Consider the following 22029-nt stretch of genomic DNA (forward strand, 5'->3'; position numbering starts at 1 on the left):
AAAGAGCTTTTCACAGAGTACAACTTGCACGGCGTACAACTTTCAATTCCAACTTCAGTTTTATTTTGTTTTTCCTTCCTTTCCTGGCTTCACCATGTGTGTAGTGTAGTTAGGGGCCTTGGAATATCTGCTATGCCCAACCCCAGAAGTGGTGGCATTTCATTGGCAAGGGAAGCATTTCCTCTATTCATCTGCGGCACTTTGGAATCCTCCTGCACGAGATATGCTGTATAAACGGAGGAGGAGAATACCAGCATACTATTGTTACATACCACAGATTCAGGGTGGAGGAGAGACAAGTGGTTCATAACATGCCCATGCCCAAAAGGCAAGCTGCATGGTATACTGTGCCTGAGAAGGGCTTATTCTCCCAAGAACTTTCCATTCTTTTAGCAAGAGCAACAGAAAAACTGCTAATGACATGTTCCCCAGCACTGGCCTATTCCACTAGTGTGACCAATGAAAAAAAACATTTGTTATTGCTAAGGATTTTAAACTGACAAGCTTTTTCAACAAAGCAGGCCCCAGACACTAACCCACAACACAGGCTTGAGACATCCACAGAGTGAAAGCTCAGCTTGGTTGGCTTCTTTTAACCTCTTTGCACAGTTATACATGATCTGAAGTTGTCCTTCAGGAAGTTTCCGAAAAACTAAATATTTATACAGCAATTGTTACAAAGTCTCCTAGTAGTTCTCTATTTAAGAGGCATTCTGTTTGCTTCAGCATTTAAAGAGCTGAAAAATCTGTCAGGCCTTTTGGTTTGGATATGAAATTGGGATTTTCAGAGCCTCTTTTTTGTCTCATGTCCCTCATCCTCCTCCCTGATGCAAAAGTGACGCATAGAACAAACTCAAGCTAAGACAGGTAGTGGGGATATAAAATATAGATGGGAAAATGCCTATTGATTTTGTGACCAAGGTTTTTGGAGGAGGCGGGGAATCTTATTAGCAAGTCTAAGAGGGGGCAACTGAAGGGAGTTGTCCAAGATTTTGTGCTTCAATCAACCAAAAGCCCTAGCTAAAGAATGCAAACTTTCCTATCAATACACATGGATCTGACTCACAAAGCCGGGATCCATACCAGAACTCTGCCCAAGTTCTGCGGCATTTGGATCCAGCAGTAGAAATGAGGTCAGTCCCATCTCAGATCATTCACACACGCAGAGAAAAACAAACCCAGCAAGCCTTCACAACTTTAAACCATGGGAACTACTTAATTCACTAGGTATTAGTCTCTGCCCCCCCCACGCCATTTTCCCTCCCACCTGCCTGGTCCCCTCATTACCGTCACTCAGCATCACTTTTTGCTACAGTAGTTTTCTTGGACCTTTGCCCCTTCAGTCAGCTTGAAGCCTCTTCTCTATTGTACACAGGAGTCTTTGGGAAATTAATGCAAGTCTTTGCTTGGGGGATGGAGAGGGTAGATGCATTCTAGCTCTGTTATTCCACCCCTTCCTTCCCCCCCCCCCCCAATCCCTGCCTACACACACTTAACCCACCATCCTGCAAACACTGACTTATGTTTAACTTTATGCACTGCGTTCTGTGGGAGACTGTAAAGCAAAGTATGCTCACAAATCTTTGTAGGATCAGGGCCTTGCTTTGTAATTAGTTTACAAAGCGTGGTCTTAAATAAAAATGAAAGCTACTGGATTGCAACAATATAGCCATGTGTAGATATCTAGGAAAGCCCAACAACACGGAGCAGGATAGGAGTGATTTAGTACATTCTTGAAACCTTCTCTACAATCAAGAAAAATAAAGGCAACACTTCAGACAATAAAGAATTCGGGAGAGAGGGGAAGCTGTGAAATCCCAGGGTGTGAAGTGTATTTATCGATATTGCAAACTGATTGGATTAAAGGAACACGGGTCTACTTGAGAATATGTACTGCAATAGTACCTTAGAGACCTCAGTCAGGATGGGGCTAGGCACTGTACATACATTAGTAACAGAATAGTCCTTGCCCCAAACAGTTTACATTCTCAAACGCCAATCCCTGCAAACAAGCTAAGCCTGTGCCTCCTTTCAACCACATGAATAGTCCCATTGAAGTCAATGGAACTACTCAAGCGATTACAGTGTGCTGCCTGTCATGCTGATCGCTATTGTTTCCTCACACTCCCCCATCTGCCTGGATCCATTTCTTGTCTCTCACTTAGATTGGAAGCCCTTTGGGGCAGGGACTGTCTCTTAGTTCTGTGTTTGTACAGCGCTTAGCACGATGGGATGCGTCTGCAGGATTGGAGGCTAAACGAGAGCCTGTCAATTATTTTAAAAAATTAAAAGGAGCGCCAGATACTACATCTACCCCTGCATCAGATTGCCAGTTTTTGCGGTTTTACAACACTTCCCCCCCCCCCGCCCACCTTTAAATAAAGGTCTCCCTGTGGGTGAGACCCACAGAAAACAAGTGAAACTGATGGCAACTTTACAAGAGAAGTCATGAAACTGACTATACACAAAGTACTGTCAACTGCATAAAGTAATCTTCTAATCCCTGTTCTAGGCTCCCCAGTTCAATAAATCCATTTAAGAATGCTCTTTAAATCCACCCCGATTCAGCAAAGTACTTATGCACGTGCTTGACAGATTTAAATGGGACTTATGCATGTGCTCAATTTCTTCACTAAATAGGGACAGACTGCTGATTTAGGGCCATAGCAATCTTAGTAGTTACTTGTAACAGCACGTAAAACATTTTCAGACAGAAGTGTGATTTTCTAAGCTGATGGACTCTGTTTAAGTGCCTTTCGTCCCCTTATTATATGACCCAGAATACCTTCCTATTTAAAAGCAGTAAAAGCTGAAATCTAGTAAAAGAATAATAAATAAATAACTATTAGGAACTGAAAGGGCATCCAGATATACAGTAATTGGGCAAAGAGCTTGTTTTTTTTCCCCCCTTCATCATATACCTCTATCTTCTACATACACTTTGTTATGCTTTTTCAATAACTTTCCTCTTAAAAAGAGCTCACAAATTCCCCTAATGTCTTGGATTTCACAACATTTGGGAGAAAATCACCAGAGTCAACAGCCAAAAAAAAAAAAAAAATCCATTACATTAACTGGCCTGTCACGGGCAGTGACAAATAAATGAATTTGATGGTTATAGATCAGTCATTACTGGATCTGCCCTCAGGCTGTAAAAGGCTGAGCACTTTGCAGACAACACATACTCAATTTGGAGAGAGAGTGAAACATGCCAGGGTATTGGCCACCCTACTTCTCTTCACCTCTCCCTCTTCCACACCCTGTCCCCAACTCACCCTCACCAAAGGTTGGTGAAGGGGGGGGGGGGGGAAAGGTGTCTTGGAAGAAACTATTGGGGGGGGGGAGGTATAGAAAAGGGCAGGAAAGGAATAAGCCCACCAAAAAGGAACCCAATCCAGTCATCTCCAACTGGTTAGCAGCAAGTCAAAGGGAACATAAGTACATTGTCATCGTCACTGCAAATAGGAGCCCTAGGCATGGACCTCATTTTGTTAGGTGCTGTACAAACAGAACAAAAAGCCAGTCCCTGCTCCCAAGAGCTTACAATCTAAACAAACACAAAAGACATCCCTAGGCAGTGATAACGGGGAGACATCTATTATACCCAAATTCACAACAGTCTCTTGGTATTATAGACAATTGGAGTGTTTTACTTTGTGCCTGGGGAGAAGAAAGAAATGTTTATTTCTCAAAACAAAAAAAGCCACATGCCCAGCTCAAAAACCCTACCCTGGATAAAGCCCGGGACATTTTGCCGAATGTAAAGCTTCTACGTGCATTGCTCAGTTTCATTCAACCAGAGGGAAAAAGTATTAAAGAGCATGGCTGATGCTGCATCCTGGATGGGTCATCAGCAACTGAATTTGAACCTGGGACTTCTGGATCTTAAACTGTGAGCCTCAACTGCTGGAGCGAAAAGATCTAGCTCCGTCCGGCAAGGCTGTAGCAGGCTCATCCACCACTGTGTGTGGCCCAGCTGTCAATAGAGGGAGACAGAGCACCATGCTTCATGGGTATGGGCTACACGCACCCACTGGCTGGGGAAATTCATCTGGGTTACCCAAATAAGTGGATTACACAAGCATTCATTGAACAGGCTATGTAGGAACTGGCCACTAGCAGCCTACCAGCTTTACTGAGCACCGACTTCACACTACTCAGCATGCACAAGGAACAGCTGGAGAAGGAGTACTAGTTTTATTACTTAAAAAAAAAAAAGTGACCCAAAAAAAAGGAATCGTTTCCCTCTCGTCCATTTACAAACAGGAAGAAAGTCACAAGGAACAAGTCTGACTGCACTGCTCCACTACAGGCTGGTGGGGAAGAAAGGGAGAAGAGTCTTGAGTTCTGCTCGTGTGTTTAATTCCCATTCTTGTGAAAAATACAGCAAATTCCACCTCTCACCCTTTACTTCAGTAACCCTGGGAAGCAGTGGGCAAATCACGGGGCGTATAGAACAGAGTGCAACAGGAACCACCACCAAATGCTTGGCTATCATAATGTCACTGCAAGGTGAATGCTGTATAAGAAAACAGACAATCCGGCTTGGATTTACACAGCTGTCCAAGGGACTTAGACACCTGATTTCCATTAAAATTAAAGGGGGGTAGGCATCCAAACCCCCTAGACAGCTTGACAATCTAGCCTGTATATTTATTCTGGCAGGACATGCTCTCTGCTTACTGCTTTGCAATAACTAGTAAATATATTAGAGTTTAATAATGCATGATCCAAATGAAAGGGAAGGCTACAAAATTCAGCTTTTCAATCAGAATGGAGGGGAGGGGAGGGTGTGCGTGATTACACGCTTATGTTCCACATGCCCAGACAGCGATCTGCCTGCTTACATGGCTAGCTGGGAGACTACCTACCCACGCAGAAGCCTGTATGCCCATTTGCACACAGTAATTCAAAGCAAGAAATCAGCTGACAATCTGTCCACTGAATAGCATCCAAGGTTGAAATAAGGCTCTGTCAGGTTATTTTAAATAAAGCTCAACGCTCTCTTAAAAGGTTGAAATGAGACATGCTTCCCTGGCGCATCCAGACCAACACACAAAATCCTCTCAGGTTAAAATCTTTTCACTGTTTTGCAACTGAACTGTCATCTGGGATGATGTGCCCAGGTCATCTGTGGATGGCATTATTTAATTTGAAACACAATCCTGAAAATGTAATGACCTCCGCTCTGGGTTGACAACAGGCGCAGAACCCAGGATATTCAGCACCAAGAGCACAGGCCTCTACTATTTGAGCTGAAGGAGGAACTCCACTAGCTGGCAGCAACAGTAGGCTTGTCCTTTGTGTAGACCATCTACTGGAGAAAAACATAACACTTTTAAGTCAGCAGGTTACACTCAACAGTGTTTTGATATGTAATCTTCCCTGTGGCGAGTGGTCCGATCTACTCCACCTGCTAGGACTATTCACAACAAGCAGCACTGGACCCTGATGTCAAGTGTTTGTACCCTAAGGCCTGATCCTTTGAACACTTGGGCACATAACATGACTGCCATGAGTAGCCCCACTGATGTCAAGCTTCCACTGGAAACTTGTCTGCCTCTTTTTCATACAATGCTTTTCACATTTTCCAAGAGAGACAAAGAAGGATCCAGACATTGGAAAATACAGAAGAAGCAAATTAAATGAGATCGTTATCTTATCCCCCGCCACTTAATAAAGTAAAGTAATATCTGCAAATGTGTACACACACACAAAGTTTATTCCTGTTTATCTGAATAAAATCTATTTCCCCTGTGCTATTCAGATAAACAGGCATTTGGATAATCAAGAGGGCATCGAACAAGCTCTGCCTTTCAACAAGAAACAGCTGGACTTCCCTGCTGTCACTATACATGTGCAGTAACAGCAAGGCAACAGACTCCCTAGCACCCAGGCTCCTCCTGCAGCTGCCCAGCTCGGTGCACGCCCCAGCACTGGCTCTTGCAGGCTGCCTGGGGAGCACAGAGGCCCTGCTGAAAAGGGAGCTGGGCACCTCAGTGCTGCAGTCCCCAGGGCACTCGGGGGGCTGCTGCAGCAGCCAGAGCCTAAAATATGACACCGAACAGACCAAGAGGTAAGGTGTGGGCAGGAGACGGGCATGCAGGCAACTGGGCACAGGTGTCAGGGAATCGCATGCTGACAGCTGGGCAGGGTGGCAAACTGGGGGGTTGCACACAGGCATGTGTCTTGTGGACAGGCCTGTCGGGAAACAAGGAAGAGATTCGGATAATGTGGAGTTTGGGATAATAGGGTTTTTCTCTCTCTCTCTAAAAAACCCTCAATTGTTAGTGTCCTTATTGTTAACAATGGGAATGAAAGAATTTGGTCTTTTTTCTCCCAGGTACATATTGTTTTCTTTTTAAAAGATTTTCAGGTTAGTAATGCTATAAATGCTCCATTATTTCAACGTTCCTTTCAGAAGCTGGAAGTTAATCAGAATTTTTACCGGGTAACAGCAGCAACTGCAAGACTGTATTTCTCTATTTCCTTCATCTCATATTAGCCAGATTCTACAGACTCAACAAGTTTTAAACCCCGGCAGCAAAATTTCTTAAAACAATGGCTGCAAGTTGCCCTAGCCTTCACAAGAAGAGTAGGATTACACATTATGGTGTAATCCATTAGAAGCAAATGCCTAGAGATCTGCTACGGTCATTCTACAAAAGAGGGGAAGAATTCTCAGCTGTTACAGCCTGCCACTTCTTGCTCAGTAACTGATCTGCATCATCACTGAGGTGTCAAATCCTGAAGACACAGGTAAGGGAGCCCAAAGGAAAATGTGTTATCACAACCCTGTTTGAAAGACAGCAATTGGCCACCTCTAAACATTCGTTTGATTGGAGCATCACAAGGGGCGGAAAAAAAAACCTTTTAAAAAATAATTTGTAGACGCAAAAATAATTTAAGTGCAGAAATAAGCTAAGTACGTGAACTGGCAAAGGGCTGCACATAATCCTAATGTTACCATATTCCATCTCTGCGCTGACAGAACGTCAACAGTAAATTCACTCTTTGAACAGCCCAACACGCCACCTTGGAAGGTTGGCTCGGCAGGTCAAAAGGCCTACTGCCAGAGAGGTGAGGAGAGCACTGCTGCATGTTACTTGTGACTGAGAACGGGGAACATTCCACCAGCTTCCACCAATATATTTCAACAACAATCACTTTAGAGTGCAAAAAGCTCCTGTTTCAAAAAAGAATTGATATGATACTAAACATAACAGGAAGATGAACTACTGAGAAAAAAAACTCACAAAAAGGTAGACATTTCATTAACGGCATTAATCTCTATGGACTCAAGCATCAACTAGTTAATTCGATTGAAGCACAGTTGCATTTTAACACTCAACATTTACTGCTCAACTAGGACAGGCGAACTGCTATACTCTAAAGCCTTAATTCAACAGCTAATTTAAAAAAACAGGTCAAAACAGGTTTTTATTTATAAGATGTATTAAAGAATATTATGACAGCACTAATATTAAATCTGTTCTTTATTGCAACTAATTTACTGTGTGTTTCCTTCCAATTTTAAGCCTTTTTTTTAAAAAAAAACTAAAAAACACAACCTGCTAAATAAAAATTTGAATCCATTATTAAAGAGGACTGAATAAAAATCAGGATTAGATGTAAGCAAAATATGCTTAGCTTTCCATACAGGGTGGCTTCATGCTAAGAGTGGAAGCCTACATATGTTTCATCATTTGCCCCATAACTTAGAGATGTTTACTATCAAGATTTTTTTTAAAAATCCACTTGGCAAAGATGACCTGATTTTGCATTCAGATCTTTAATGTGGAAGAATATTTTTGGCAACAATCAAAAATTAACTCACTCAGATCCATAATACTCATTTATCATCATTACAAGCTTTTGCAAACAAACAATACTGACAGTACAGACAGCTTTGGTAACAGAAGACAATTAGAAATTGAAAGATGCTTTAAAAAAGAAAAGGTGCAGGGGAAACATATTATGAGGCAAGACGACCTTCATAATTTAATTTCAAGACTAGTTAGGACTTCTGTAGCTTTAAGGAATGCACTGTGTGAAACACAGCACTACTCAACAACATAATCCCAAAGCTATCAAACCCTACATAACACAAAACTCTTTGCTTAGTACAGAAATAAGCCAGCCCCCTCTTTTGTCATTAATTAGCATTAGCTACATCTTAAGAAAGTAAGAGCCCTCAAGGAAAGGTTTAAGTACATTTGTTTAGTTTTAATTTCTGCATGTAGATTTTTTTTTAAATTGCTATTACTCCTCTTGCTATATGCCCAGAGTTGTTAAATTACACATTTTCTTCTGGATGTGTGCTTTATACAGTATATAATGTTATAACATCATGCACTATTAAATTGCTCGCTCTCATGAGGGATTATGTACAATAAAAATATTCAGTTAAACTTGTTTAGGCAGTCTCTACCCACCAATTTCAACCACTATTCCCTTTTCGCCTGTGTCTACAGCTTCCTATTCGCCTCCCTCTCCACCCCCACTTCTTAATGAGGGGGCAGGACTAGAACAGAATACAGAAGCAATCCAGGTTGATTTTAATATATATCAATGTTGTATACCATTTGAATTAAGTTTTTGCAGTGGAGACAAAGCAAAAGAGAAGAAAGTTAACTGTAGAAACTCTTTTTCAGACTCAGACTTCGAAAGTCAAGTTAACTGATTGCATATTGGAATTTGAAAAACTGATCTACTGCTTTTGCAAAACAGAGTTCTAAATAGTAAGAACTGTTTCAATTCCACAGACAGGTCCTCCAGCACCAATGGTACCAAGATATATTTCAGAGATAGCATGCAGATGAAAGCTTCTCTGCACATGGCTAAAGTGTCTATCCCAACATGGAAACTGACCACATTATAGCAAAGTATGCCCTATAAGGAGCAGGTCACTATCCAATAAGACTAGTAGGATAAAAGACTTACAGCTCTTTGTTCATCCTTCTTGGAAAGGCATACCCAATGCTCATAAAAGTTCAGAGCTTCATACCAATCAAGAACTCATTACCCACCACTTATTAGTGCCCAAACACCTCTCAAAAGTTATACAAAAGAAAACTCACAAAGCATGAGGGCAGAGATTTATTCCCATCCATCAAAGCCAAGGAGCTCAAAGCTCAGCCTGAAACGAGCAAGAAACCCTGCACTTAAACCAAAAACTCTTCATAAATACTGTAGCAAGATATGGTACAAAATACTGTAACAATTGTAAGCAATGCTCTCCCATTACAATGAGAAAAAGCTAAGACTCCTTCAGACTGGCACAAATGACTGGGACTCCGTAAGGAGATAGTTAAACTGGAGACATGTAATATCGCACAAAGCAGCTCTCCTGTAGTTTCACAGCCATATGCTGATACCCTTAAGACGCCATGCGCTCCAGCTTTAAAAGCTTTCATTGCCAATTCCCTGTTTGAAACCTGAACTGCCTGGCAACAATGACTCTGTGTGCCTAAAATCCTATTATTGATCCTCCTACTTACCTTAGGCTGTGCTCGTCGGGGAAATGCAACTTTAGGGTCAATCTGAGGGAAAAGAATGGGGAAAATCATGTTAATTTTTTTAAACCATTGAATTATTAATCCCTCATTTCTCAGGCTTAAAATTCAGCACACTGGACCTTCTAGAGCAATTTAGGAGCTAATGGACTATGGTCAGATTTAGAGTGGGACTGAATTGATCTGGTCTGTAAATGATATCTAGTGCATTCTATACTACAACTTACATGGTATACAAGATGCTCTGTACTACTTTTTGGGCTGGTGCCTCTCCAACAAGAGCTGGATGTTAAATATTACCAGCATATTCTGTAGATTTGTATAGAGATGGACTCCATTTTGGATCACAATCTTAATCTGCAAGTTTGTTCAGCTTTCAACACATGCCCCTGGGGGTTCTCTTTTAAAAAAAAAAAAAAGCTCCCCATCCCCCCACAATAGAAAGATACAAAACACTGATCCAAATTATTTACTTTTAAATTATTAGAACTATCTTGCTAAAACAACTGCAAAGATTACATTTTATAAATTGCATTCCTAACTGATTTGCTTTACAGTTGACATCAAAGGACACAGGTGGGCAATAAAAAAAAAAAAAAATCCATGAAGGGTAAAAAACAAAAAAAACAAAACAAAAAAGCACACCACATGAGTGCTAAACCTAGAAGAAACCACATTCTTAAAAGATTTATGCAGACTTTCTATGAAGGAGCTAACTAAACTAATCTTAAAGGGAAAGCTGACTGCCACAGAAATAAAAAACCATGGTTTCATCCCTTGATACCTTATTTTTAGATGCAGGGTTTACTGTCTGTTTTACTTCATAAGTTACAAAAAAAAAAAAAAAAAAAAAAAAAAAAAAAAGCAGGTCCCCAGTTCAACAAGCCAGTCTGGCAATTTTAAAGCAACTTAAAAATAAGATGGCTTTAAATGACCACTGTTTCCTGCCATTCAAGGTGTTAAACAAAAAAATACACACCACCAGATTCATGGCTTGTTGTAAACAAAATAATGCCTCAAACTGCTACCTTTAAAGAAAAAGAAAAAAAAACTAATGAAAGGTCTATATGCTGTTGAATTTCCTCCTCTTCTTTCAGCAGCATTTGCTCATAAACACATCCTTAATAAAAAGTTTTGAAAAATGGATGATTTAAGGGGAAAAACCATGTGTTTAACTGCAGTAACATTTAACAGCTTCCAGTGTTACTTTTTTTAATATATCCAACTTAGATCCTGGCTTTGTTAAAGGATATTTTGAAATAAAAACTATTTTAAGGGAATATTAATTTAAGATTATTTTGTGGACAAGGAGTTGAGGGTTTTTAAACTAATGCTATCAGATGTTGCTTATGGTGATGTCACTGACAGGTAACCCACCACGTCACTCTATGTGTAGTTTTAGTCAACTAAAATGTCAAAATTGTAAATGGTACAATCATTTAATACTCAATTGATAAATTAATTTCTCTATGTTATATAGAAGTGGGTTTTTTTTAAACATATACCTGAGAAATGAGTGATTACATGCCACTTTATTGTTCAAAAAAATATAAAAAAGTCAAATCCTTTATCTAGAAAGCTACCCTTTTTCACAGAGATTATTATCTACAAATATATTCAGCACTGACTAGGTACTTGTCTACCAGGGAAATACAACAGGTGTGGATTTTCCATTGAGATACCCAAAGGCAGAAACAGCTACGCACATTTCTGTATCAGCCCCCAAAGTTATACTGTTTGTTTTTAAAAACAAGTTACCAAAAAGAGAAAGATAATTAAATAGACTCCAATCACACCACAATGGCATTATTGTAAAGTTTGGCACTGGCAAAAAGTTGTATCAGCCACCAAATTCTGAAGCACAAATACTCAGTTTACGGAGGCCAGTTCTCAAAGCAAAGGGGTCTTTACACCCCAAGGAAAATATTAGGTTCAAATAACTTAATTTTTCTCGTTGGGAAACTTTTGGCGAAACGTCATTACATGTTTAAGGGAACACACAATCAGCATGGCAAATCCGTACCTTTTGCACATCCCTGTCAACTATTGAAACCACCAGCAAAAACAAAGTAAAACTTCTACCAAAAAAAAAATTAGTTAGTTAGATACAATTCTACTTACTGTATCTACAAGTCCTCTATGAAATGACTATAATACTATTTCTGATATGAATGGCCATTACCTAAACAAAGCTTTTAACGCAACAAGAGCGCCGTTTCCATGCCAATACCCAACCGATCTGATCTGCCTCCTGTGCTGAACGTTGAAACAGAGTCAAATGCTACGTTATACTAAAGAACAGTTACTATCATATGTCTACAAATAAATGGCTGAGTGAGAACTTGGCTGGTCTTACTTTTTGAAAAATGCTGTTGTTTTCATGGGTGGGTTCTGTTTAAGTAGAATCAATCACTGCAGCATAATCAAATCTGATGTAAGTTTATTTTTGTCTATTTCTTTGCCCTTCCCCTGCCCAGGAGCAAATTAAATACATTCCAGTGACTAAACTGCAACGTAGGGCTAAGGGAAGGAGGTAAGAAATCATCAATAATAATTCTGGGTGAGCTTCTAGGTTGTAGTTGTTTTTTAATCTAGTTCAAGAAATGTTGCCTGCCTTATCTTATCTAAACTTATTCTTTTTGTTAAAAAAAAAAAAAAGAAAAATCCAGATACAGTTGTACAGCAGAAATCTGGTGAGAGCTTAATCTCAGAGTTCAGTTGAATCAGTTATCTTGCCATATCTGATTAAACCTAAAATCAAATTATTAAGGAATGTGAAAGCATGAGCTACGTGTTCAGACAAGCCCAGCAGAATTTGCTGGGCAAATTAAAACACTACTTTCCACCTGCTTCTGTAGGGTTATTTTTTAAAATGCAAGTTAAAAAAATAGAAAGAAAATATCATGCACTCATGTCGGGTTCAGTTCTGTTCTTTATTTAGCTATATTCGTCACAAAATAAGTCTTTAACAGCATTAAAACATAATCCCGCCAACCATCAACACTCATGTTGAAAGAAAACATTTAAGATCCAAAACATGTACCATAAAAGACAGTTACGAACAACAAAAACCACTTGACACATTTAGCAGATGTTCTGCCAGACACTTAAACCAAGAAGATTCGTCCCTTCCCAAAGTTCTGTCCCTTTCAGACAGCACTCTACCAAAAGCAATAATGACCTTTACTAGTGTCCTTTTTTCTAAGTTTGCTGAGGCTTATAACTGAAACCAAGTAACAAGACCCAAACGCCACTTTTTGGCATAGCACTGAGAGAAGAATTAAAACTAGGGTCTATCTGCATAAACACTTAGTGTCCACTGCCAGATCCAATACTGAAAATGTAACATGTGGGGAAAGTCATGTAATTTACATATGAAAAAAAGCAAAAAAGTAACAAATTGGCTGACTCTTTTGTGCATTTTCCTGCATGATCCAATGGGGACTTATTACAGTGAAAAGCTTCGCAAAAATGATAATCTATTATTTTTGCTTCTGTAGCACCTTTCCTCCAAAGAGCCCCAACCGTTTTACTACACTATCTTGTAAGTCTCACAACACCCTCCTCCTCCTTGCCTCCAAAAAAACCTACTTTGAGAAAGGGGAGATTGGAAGAACTTCAGAAACGTGTGTCATTCAAGGGTAAACCATCAACTCCCACGATAAGGTGTAAAAAAAAAAAAAAAGAAAAAAAGAAAGAAAAAAGTTCCTACCAAGAGTGGCCTCTTTTTTACTTATACACCGTTCCTCTTCCCACCCCACCCCTCAAAAAAGTTAGTTTTTTACTCTATGATATTGTTAATTTCACTGTGAGGCTGGAGGATCATGATCTGGATTTGTAGTGATGGTAAAAAAAAGTTGTTATTTTTTTTTTTTTAAAAAAGTGACAGCTTTTCAAAGTTAAAAGTGAAATCTGAAAAATGATCAGAATGAACATCTCGCTCAGGGACAGTTTTATGTTGAGTTTTAAAAAAAAAAACAACAAAAAAACCCAAAAACTGCAGCTCCAGCAAACCAAACAAAAAGGGCACTGTCCCTTTAAATAAGCCTGTCACAGTCATAACATTGCAGGAAATAAAGGACACATTAAAACAACAACGCACATAACATACCGTCTTGGAATCTAATTCATGATGGGGCTGAGCTAATACTTTATCTACACTTGCCGGATCAGCAAACGTAACGAAACCGAAGCCTCTGAAATGAGACAAAGAACAAGGTGTGGGGGAAGAGAACATAAGAGCTAGACCAAAACAAACAAACAAAAAAAAGCCTAAGAAAAATAAATAACAGTTTCTTCCTTTCCCCATCTGCCCCCTCCCACTGAAAAATCTCTCAGATTTAGAAGGGAGGAGATAATGTAGGTCTCTCCAATCCCACCTCCCCTTCACCTTTCAACCCCCTCTTCATGCTTTGTTTTAAACTGGAGCACACAGGACTGGGGTGTTGTGATCACCGTCAGAGAGAGGGGAAACCAAAGATACTTAAAAAACAAAAAAAAACAACAAATACAACTGTTTGCAAAGTGTACCCAGCAAAAATTGGTATATTTGTGTTCTATTTAGAGTACCCCACAATTAATCAAAGATGAAAGGGCAATTAAAATGACAGTGCAAAGGGGGGGGGGAATCAAATAAACAGGTCACAATCAATAGTCTTCAGCGTTTTGTTTAGGGGATGGGAAAGTTTATTAAAAAAATCATTTTCAGCTAAAAATGTATAAACATATTCCTTGGTACTTTTGGACAATATATACACATACACACAAAGAGAGAACTTTAAAACTTTGATTGTAAAACAAATGAAATTAAAAAGAGAAGGAGAATTTACCTGGAACGTTTTGTGGTAGGGTCCCTCATGACCATACATTCTCTAATTTCTCCAAATTTGCTAAAATAGTCTCTAAGGCTATCTGTAGAGAGAGAAGGAAAGAGAGAGAGAGAGAGAGAGAGAGAAGGGGGGGGGAGAAGAGAAATAAAAGCAAATGCAATTCTGATCACTCAAGGAGTTTTAATTTGTGGTGGGATGGAGGGGGGGTGTTTTGCATTTCTTTTTAAAGGCGCGCGCGCACACACAATTTAAGGTCGAATAGAGGACTCGACAAAGGCTTTGCTATGGGGGGGGAATACAGATCTACAACCTTGTTCAGGAGAAGAAGTGTGTGTGGTGTGAGGGGGGGGGACCCCAACGACGAGAGGTAACTGAACGGGGATAACAAAGAGCAATAAAGCACCCAGGGTTGAGGGTGGGTGGGGGGTTGGGCCCCACCCCACCCCCACACACACATACCCTGTCCCTTACCTGGTGAGGTTTGCCAGCTCAGGCCTCCAATAAACATTTTACTGGAAGAAGAAAACAGAACAGAGTTAAGCACAGATGTCAGATCGGCCATTTTGACGTGTAACTTACAAAAGCTAAAAGGAAGAGAGAGAGAGAGAGTGCGCTGGGGGGGGGAGAAGGGAGGGGAGGAGGGGTGAGGGAGGGGGGCAGTTCAATGCAACCCACCCAAGGTGAGCAACTCAGGGACAGGGGGGCACCAGAAGCGCCGGCATGGCTCTGCCTTCGGGGCTCTCTTCTCTGCCCCTCTTCCCCCCCACCCCAACACCTAGCCAAGGAAATCATATCAAGTGGGGATGGGGGGGGGGGCTGGTAAACTTACCCAGGGTCGTGCTGGGAGTCGTTTGGGCTTCCAGAGGTAGCTTGGCTCCCATCTGCCTCCATGTCTGCAAAAACCCACAGTGATCCTGAGCAGCGCAGAGCGAAAGCCCCTGAAGAAACCCCCACCACCCTCCCCCCCCCTTTTTTTTTCTTTTTTTTTTTTTTTTTCCTTCTCCTACCAGAGAATATTACTGGAGAGAGGAGCCGGGGAAGCAGCCAGATCCGTCACACGTGGGATCAGCTTAGCTCAGCTCCTTCCCTCCCCCCCATCTACCATCCTCTCCTCCCTCCATCTCCTGCTCCCTCCTCCTTCTCTCCCCCCTCCCCTCCCCTGAACGCACATGGGGCGGAGTTCTAGAACGTAATGTAACCCATTCGGAGGACGTCATCAGTCTCAGCACTGCCCCTCTCTGTCCCCCCCGCCCCAGCCCCCCAAACGGCTCTCACAGTCTCTGACCGTGACACGGATCCTTCAGCTGCCTCTTCGCAGGGCTGGAGAGAAGGCTGCTAACCTCGCTCGACTGTAGGCATGGTCCATCTATGCCAGGGAGCCCAGCTGCCTGCAAAGCGGGTGGGGGGGGAATACAGGAGGAACCGCTGTTCATCCTCTTGGAGTCTATAATAAATAAGAACAACCTTGCAGCTAAAGCAACCTGTCTTGGAGCCTTTGCTAATCAGAGTGACAGCCCCCCCACAAAAAAAAAAACAACAACAAAAAACCCCCACTGACGCAAGGGTCAGTCTGAGACATTTTAAAAGAAGAGGATAGTCTACACACCCCAAAAAATGACAAGCTTTATAAATAGCCTACTGTAACAAGATCTTTCAAGGCAAGTGTCCTGTCTTTGCATCAGTTCATGCAGCACTTGGCACACTGGGTCCGGATTCTGACTGTTAATGAAATAGAAACAACACATCATCATCATCACTTTCAATTCATCCCCAAAGGCCTAATGCTGAAGTCTGTTCTCAGTCGAAATCTCTATCTGCTACAGGACCAGTTTTGCTTGCCACTGCAAGATCAACCCCCCCACACACACACAAAATGAGGGAGACTTGGATGAGGGCTTCCTGCTCTTCCCAGCATCACTCTTTCTATTCTCTCCTTTAATAAAGAATCTTACTGACCTGAAGGAAATAACTGGGTGAGGAGGGGGAAAAAAAGTTTGTGACCTCTTCAAATAAATTATATTTCATTGTCAAGTGAGAAGATGTGAAACGTAGTGCCGAACATGTGTATGCAACCCATGGCCCCAGTCTGTTCATGGTACCAAAGTTAAGCACATGCGTGTTTGCAGAATCAGGGTCTTCCTGCTAAATACACACACACACACACACACACACGCAGAGCTAGTTTCTAACTTCTTTACAGCAGGATTCTGCATGGAATTCATAAATCAAAAGGAAGCATTGTCTAGTGATTAAATCACAAGGCTGGAAGTCTGGGTTCTTTTCCCTAGTCTGCCACTGTCTCACTGTGTGACCTTGGTCAAGCTATTTGACCTCTCTGTGCTTCAGCTTCCTATCCTGACGATGGGGATAACAACAACTACCTCAAAAGGCATCTTGTGCAGCCTAATTCAGCTCTTTACTCAGGCAAACCCACTTGTGTCCCATTGTGCCCAGATTTGACACAGTGTGTTTTAAAGCACTTTGACAGACTCAGATGGAAAATGCTCTAGAAATGCCAACTATTATCATAATTATATAAGGTTAAAGCAATCAGTTCCACCTAAAGTGAGAACAGTGTAGTATGAATGCAGGCTATGTGCCCAAGAGGACAGCATTTTGCTTGCATTGCTAGGGTCTATGTTGTCAGAAATGTCCATTGATTTTGAGTGCCTCACTCTGTCTTAAAATGGACACAGCATACCTCAGGGTCCCAAAATCAGAAGACATGTTTGAAAATATACACCTGTGAGTAGTAAAATTTTTAGATGTTTTGTTAGCAATTATTTAGTAACTATTTTTTAAAATATGCATAATGTTTCCATCAAGTTTCACCTAGAGGTACTTGAAACGCGTTCTCACTGAAAAAACAGAAGCCCTGATCCTGCAAAGACTTGTATGAATATGCCTACCTTTACACATTGTGAATAACCTTATTGACTCACTAAAAGTGTGTATATTTAAGCATGAGCCTTTGCAGTATGAGGACCCAAAACTCACATTGCTGTATTAAAGAAACACTATTAATTTTTGTATTGTGATACTGACTCATTTAAAAAAAAAAATCAAACTTCTGATACAACACCCTTTATATGATACAATATGTCCTGAATTTTGTATACTGTAAATTCTTTTTTAAAATATATTTGTACCACTGTTTTTCTGCTCCCCTGCTCATATTTATAAGGGTCTTTACAGCAAGGGAAAATGGGGGGCGGGGAGGGGGAGGCTGACAGGAACAACTCCAAGTTGCCATTGTGAGAGGGAGGAATTGAAATGGACTATCAGCAAAACAAAAACTGACAAACACAGAGTTGTCAAATGCACAAAGTAAAGCAGAGAGGGGCAGGGGGAAAGTGGGGGGGAAATAGAGTAAAATCATTTTTTCTCTAAACCTCTTTCAGATTTTAGATATTCTTCATACTAATCCCAGGGAAATTACCAGCCAGAAACATGATTCTCAAGATGACATTGCCCCTTTAATCTTTCTGACCATGATGCAAAATTTTTTAAGGGATGCTGTCTGTCAAGCTAAAAATCCTGGGACAAATTCTGCACGCAGATATAAGTCACTCCAATGAAGCCAGTCATAACTAAGAAAAGAATTTGGACTCGTGTATTTAAAAAGTATCTTACCTGTGTTACCAATAATATCATAGAAAATCAAAAGTCAAATTATTTGTAAAATATAGGGTTCATCTGTGCTGCTTGTTTCCTTTTTGCATTTTATTCAGCTTGGGTGATTTAAGTAGACAGGTCAGTTTCACTCTGTCGATAGTAATTTTTTCTGTCAGGTTCTCCTGCACTGGCACAACACTTTTGTATTTAGGTTTCCAGCTACAACACATCTGAAGTGAGCTCTAGCTCACGAAAGCTTATGCTCAAATAAATTGGTTAGTCTCTAAGGTGCCGCAAGTCCTCCTTTTCTTTTTGCGGATACAGACTAACGTGGCTCCTACTCTGAAACAACACATCTAACGTTAAGCAAACCTCTATTCCCTTTAAAGGGAACAGGAGCAAGGAGCGTTTTTCATCTTCAAAGTGCTTTATGAACTTTAAAAGCTAGAATGTCTGTTAGGTGGGGAAAAACCATGTAGGGGACAGAAAAGTATCCTGGTATTTCTACTGTGTTGTCTCATCAGCTGCGGGTTTTGTTCCACATGGAACTGGCAGAAGGGTAGGTGCACTAAGGCCAGGGAGTTGAGGAATTATGACTCTGCTCTGTCTCCCTGCCAGATGCTGCCTTACGCTCCCCTAAGGGCTATGTGGTTTTGTTGTGGGCCAGGACACCTGTATGCTGAGTGGTGGCACATGTCTCTCTGCAATTGAATGGTTATTTTATTTCAGAGACAAAATTGCTCATGTTCACCGGTCCACTCACTACCCATACTCAAAACACCATCCCTGGATGTTAGTGACCTCGAAAATCACTGTTCAGTGAGGAAGCATGGTTTATACTGGATAGAAAACTGAGCCAGAAGTTAGAAAATCTGAGTTCTCCTCCCAACGCTGCTGCATAACCTCAGGCAAAGTCACGCCCCTCTCTGTGCCTCAGCTTACCACAATGGTCAAATGCAGACGTTGATATGTACCCTCCTTTGTAAAGCACTAAAGAGCTACAATGAAAAGTGCTAGCTAAAAGAGCCATCCTCCCTTTTCTAAGCAAGCCAAAACCAATCTCCAGTGCCACCTGGCAGCTGCCTGGCTCCCTGTCAGTCAGGGTTCTCACCAGGGCATGGTACAGTGACACCACTTGCTGCTCTGGTACCTGAATGCCATAGATGATGGACAAATACAGCCATACTCATTGGACCTCTCAGTGGCATTTGAAATCACTGCTCCAAGAAAAAGGGGCAGTGAATGGAAATGCTCTGAAATGGTGCAATATCCCCTCTTCGACTGAGCCTGAAGGGTTGTTCCCAACAACCATCCTTCCATCTCCAGATGCTCCTCAGCTAGAATCCCAGAAGGCTCATGTTGTTCATTGTCTCTGTAGGGCCATTGGTGGGGCTGGTGAGGACAACTCCTGCTGAAGTGACAGCCATCGCCAAGCCACACCCGAACTGCTCATGGTGCCACAAGTCCAAATTCTTGACAAGTTCATATGATAGACAGGTATCAAATAAAGGAAGGTATTTTCAAAGACTAGGTATGAAATTCCCACTGAAAGTCAATGGGATCTGGGCACCTGAGCCTGCCCCTAAACCGTCTCATTATCTGAAGTATAAGCCACGTCAGTTACAAAGGAATAGTCTCCCAGTTTCCCATTGTGCATAAGATTTTGCATAATCTCTTCATGATGTTGCTGCACCCTCAGACGAAGGCACGGACATTTGTATTTCCACGATCGCCAAACATTATTACAACTGTCATGTTAATTTCCTGTGTGTTTGCAGGAGGCTTGGTTTTTTTCCAGTTACAGGGCTCAACACAGGGGTAATGGGCTGAAATTCTAAGGCCTGTCTTATACAAGAAGTCGGAATAGATGATCAGATGGTCCCTTCTGGCCTTAAAATCTGTGAATCCATGATTTTTCCCTCTCTCCCCTCCTACTTTTGTGTACTTGTTACAGGGTTAATACAGATAAAGGTGAGAGAGAACCCTAATGGCTGGGTCAACACACATTTTTTGTCCTGGTAGAACACCTGTAAGGGGTATGATTTTTACACTCATATAATAATTATATGAGTGTAACTCTTAGCGTGGACATGGTTGTATCAGTATAAAAGTGCCTTACATCAGTATGTAGTTTATTCTCCTTCTCACATGGGAATAGCTACGACATTGACACAATCACCTTTAGAACAGTATAACTGTGTCCACACTTGGGAGTTGCACTGCTTTAAACTATCCCATTATGGTTAAGGTGATACAATTTGTGTGTGTAGCCCTGGCCTAAGATGATAAAATGTCTAGATAAGGAATTCACTGACAGGGACACAGGGTTCTATTCTGCAGTACATAGTCAAGCAAAACTCCCACTGTCGTTAAAGAATCGCAATACAATGGCAGCTAGGAAAACTGCAGGACTGGGGACCGTAGTGCCACCAAGACAAATTCTGCCCATATTTACCCCACATTAAATCTAGAATAACTCTACAGAAGTGAATGGTATTACTCCAGATTTACCCCTGTGTAAATGGGAGCAGAACCTGCTCCTGTGTGTACAAAATGAGTAGCTTGCATACCCAGCGGGTGGAAGACCGGGAGATTGCAGCAGAGAAAGCAACTACAAGGAGGGTGTTAGATAAGTCAACCCTCGCCTCTATTTTAGGTTATACCCATACCACTCCCAACATTCCTAGGAACAAATTCAGCACTGCAGTGATATGGTGTGTATTAACTGCAAATGCAGATTCAAAGGGTTCAATTTGGTTCCCACAGAATACCAGTCCAGTACCAGTTACATCCTTTTTCACACCACACTGGTGCAGATGACACCTCTGTGCCTCTTATACCCATTTCCTGACCAGCTTACACCCTGGATGGGTAAGCTACATCACTACTTAGATCACCACTCACTCTGCCAAATTTTGTCGTGCCCTTTGCCCCTTCACAAACACACTGACATCAACCAGAGAAGAATTTGGCCCAGAGTGCGATGAATGAATGTGCGTGTGTGTGAAGACCACTGCCCTCTACTGGACGTGCTCATGCGCGCACTAGTGATCTCTACTGGCTGAGCTAATCAAGCTGCTCCTTTGCTCAGCTGATAAGTCCTAAATTTTTACAGCTGACAGCCATATTAGCTCTAATCCTCATATTGGATGTACATGGTGAGGTGGCAGCCATGGTGCCTGTATGTATGCAGCCTTAGACAGCGTCTACGACAGAACGAATTAACTCACCCAGGAGACGAAAGAAGAGCTAGATAAATCAGATATTGAAAGACTGAATTCAAAGAAGCCATACATGTGGGTGTCTATACAACTGTGCAAACACTAAATGCTAAACTGAGCCCTGTAATAATAGTACAATGGGGAGTCGACTGTAATACTGTGGCTAACGAAGAAATTTAGATGAGAAATTGGATGGGGGTGGAGGAAATGCAGTGCTCAGATAAACGATTAAAAATATCCCCCCCTATTTGGGAGATAAAGGAAGATGCCTCCTCCTATACTCAGGACAAGATACAGTGTAAACAAATACAGAGAGGTTAAAAACAAACTTCACACAATTCATCTGAATGCTTATTCTTCTTTAGCTGACAGCATGCAATGGTAATAGCACTAGCCAGGGTCAGGGGAGACCCCAGTTTAATTCCCTGCTCTGCCACAGAGTGCTTGTGTGTCCTTGGGCAGGTCACTTTGCCTCTCTGTGCCTCAGTTCCCCATCCAATAGCTGGAACCGAAAACCAGCCACATTTAAATTGGAAATAAAGAAAAAAATTAATATTGAGGGGTGATTAGCCATGGACCAAGCTACCAAAGGAAGTGGTGGATTCTCCATCACTTGATACCTTCAAGTCAAGACTGGGTACCTTTCTTGATAGCTCAACACGGGGTCATTGGGTGAAATGTAATGGCCCGTGATATTCTACTGAAGGTCAAACTAGATGATCTGGGGCTCCCTTCTGGATTTAAAAAAAAAAAAAAAAAAAAAAAAAAAAAAAATCTATGAACTCGTGATGGCCCAACATGAGGTTAGAATGCAGCAAAGAGGATGGTAGCATTTTACATGGGGATAAA

The 22029-nt window shown here is 41.4% G+C and overlaps 1 protein-coding gene across 15 annotated transcripts in view; it reads right to left on the reverse strand.

Moving 5' to 3' along the window:
• MSI2 (musashi RNA binding protein 2) overlaps positions 1-15299 on the reverse strand; it is a 382062-nt gene extending 366763 nt beyond the window's left edge. For 14 of the 15 annotated variants that reach the window (XM_074974408.1, XM_074974416.1, XM_074974413.1 and 11 more), the window contains exons 1-5: positions 15174-15299; positions 14816-14856; positions 14345-14426; positions 13627-13711; positions 9501-9542 (exon numbers count right to left, since the gene is read on the reverse strand). In XM_074974408.1, the coding sequence (XP_074830509.1) occupies positions 9501-9542; positions 13627-13711; positions 14345-14426; positions 14816-14856; positions 15174-15235 (312 nt within the window). In that variant the 5' untranslated portion in view covers positions 15236-15299. Of the gene's footprint in view, positions 1-9500; positions 9543-11697; positions 11790-13626; positions 13712-14344; positions 14427-14815; positions 14857-15173 lie in introns of those variants that run through there. The other variant, XM_074974415.1, reaches the window with a different exon arrangement.
• Positions 15300-22029: the final 6730 nt, after the last annotated feature.

Source organism: Natator depressus, chromosome 17 (assembly GCF_965152275.1).
Source record: "Natator depressus isolate rNatDep1 chromosome 17, rNatDep2.hap1, whole genome shotgun sequence".
NCBI classification, from domain to species: Eukaryota; Metazoa; Chordata; order Testudines; family Cheloniidae; genus Natator; species Natator depressus.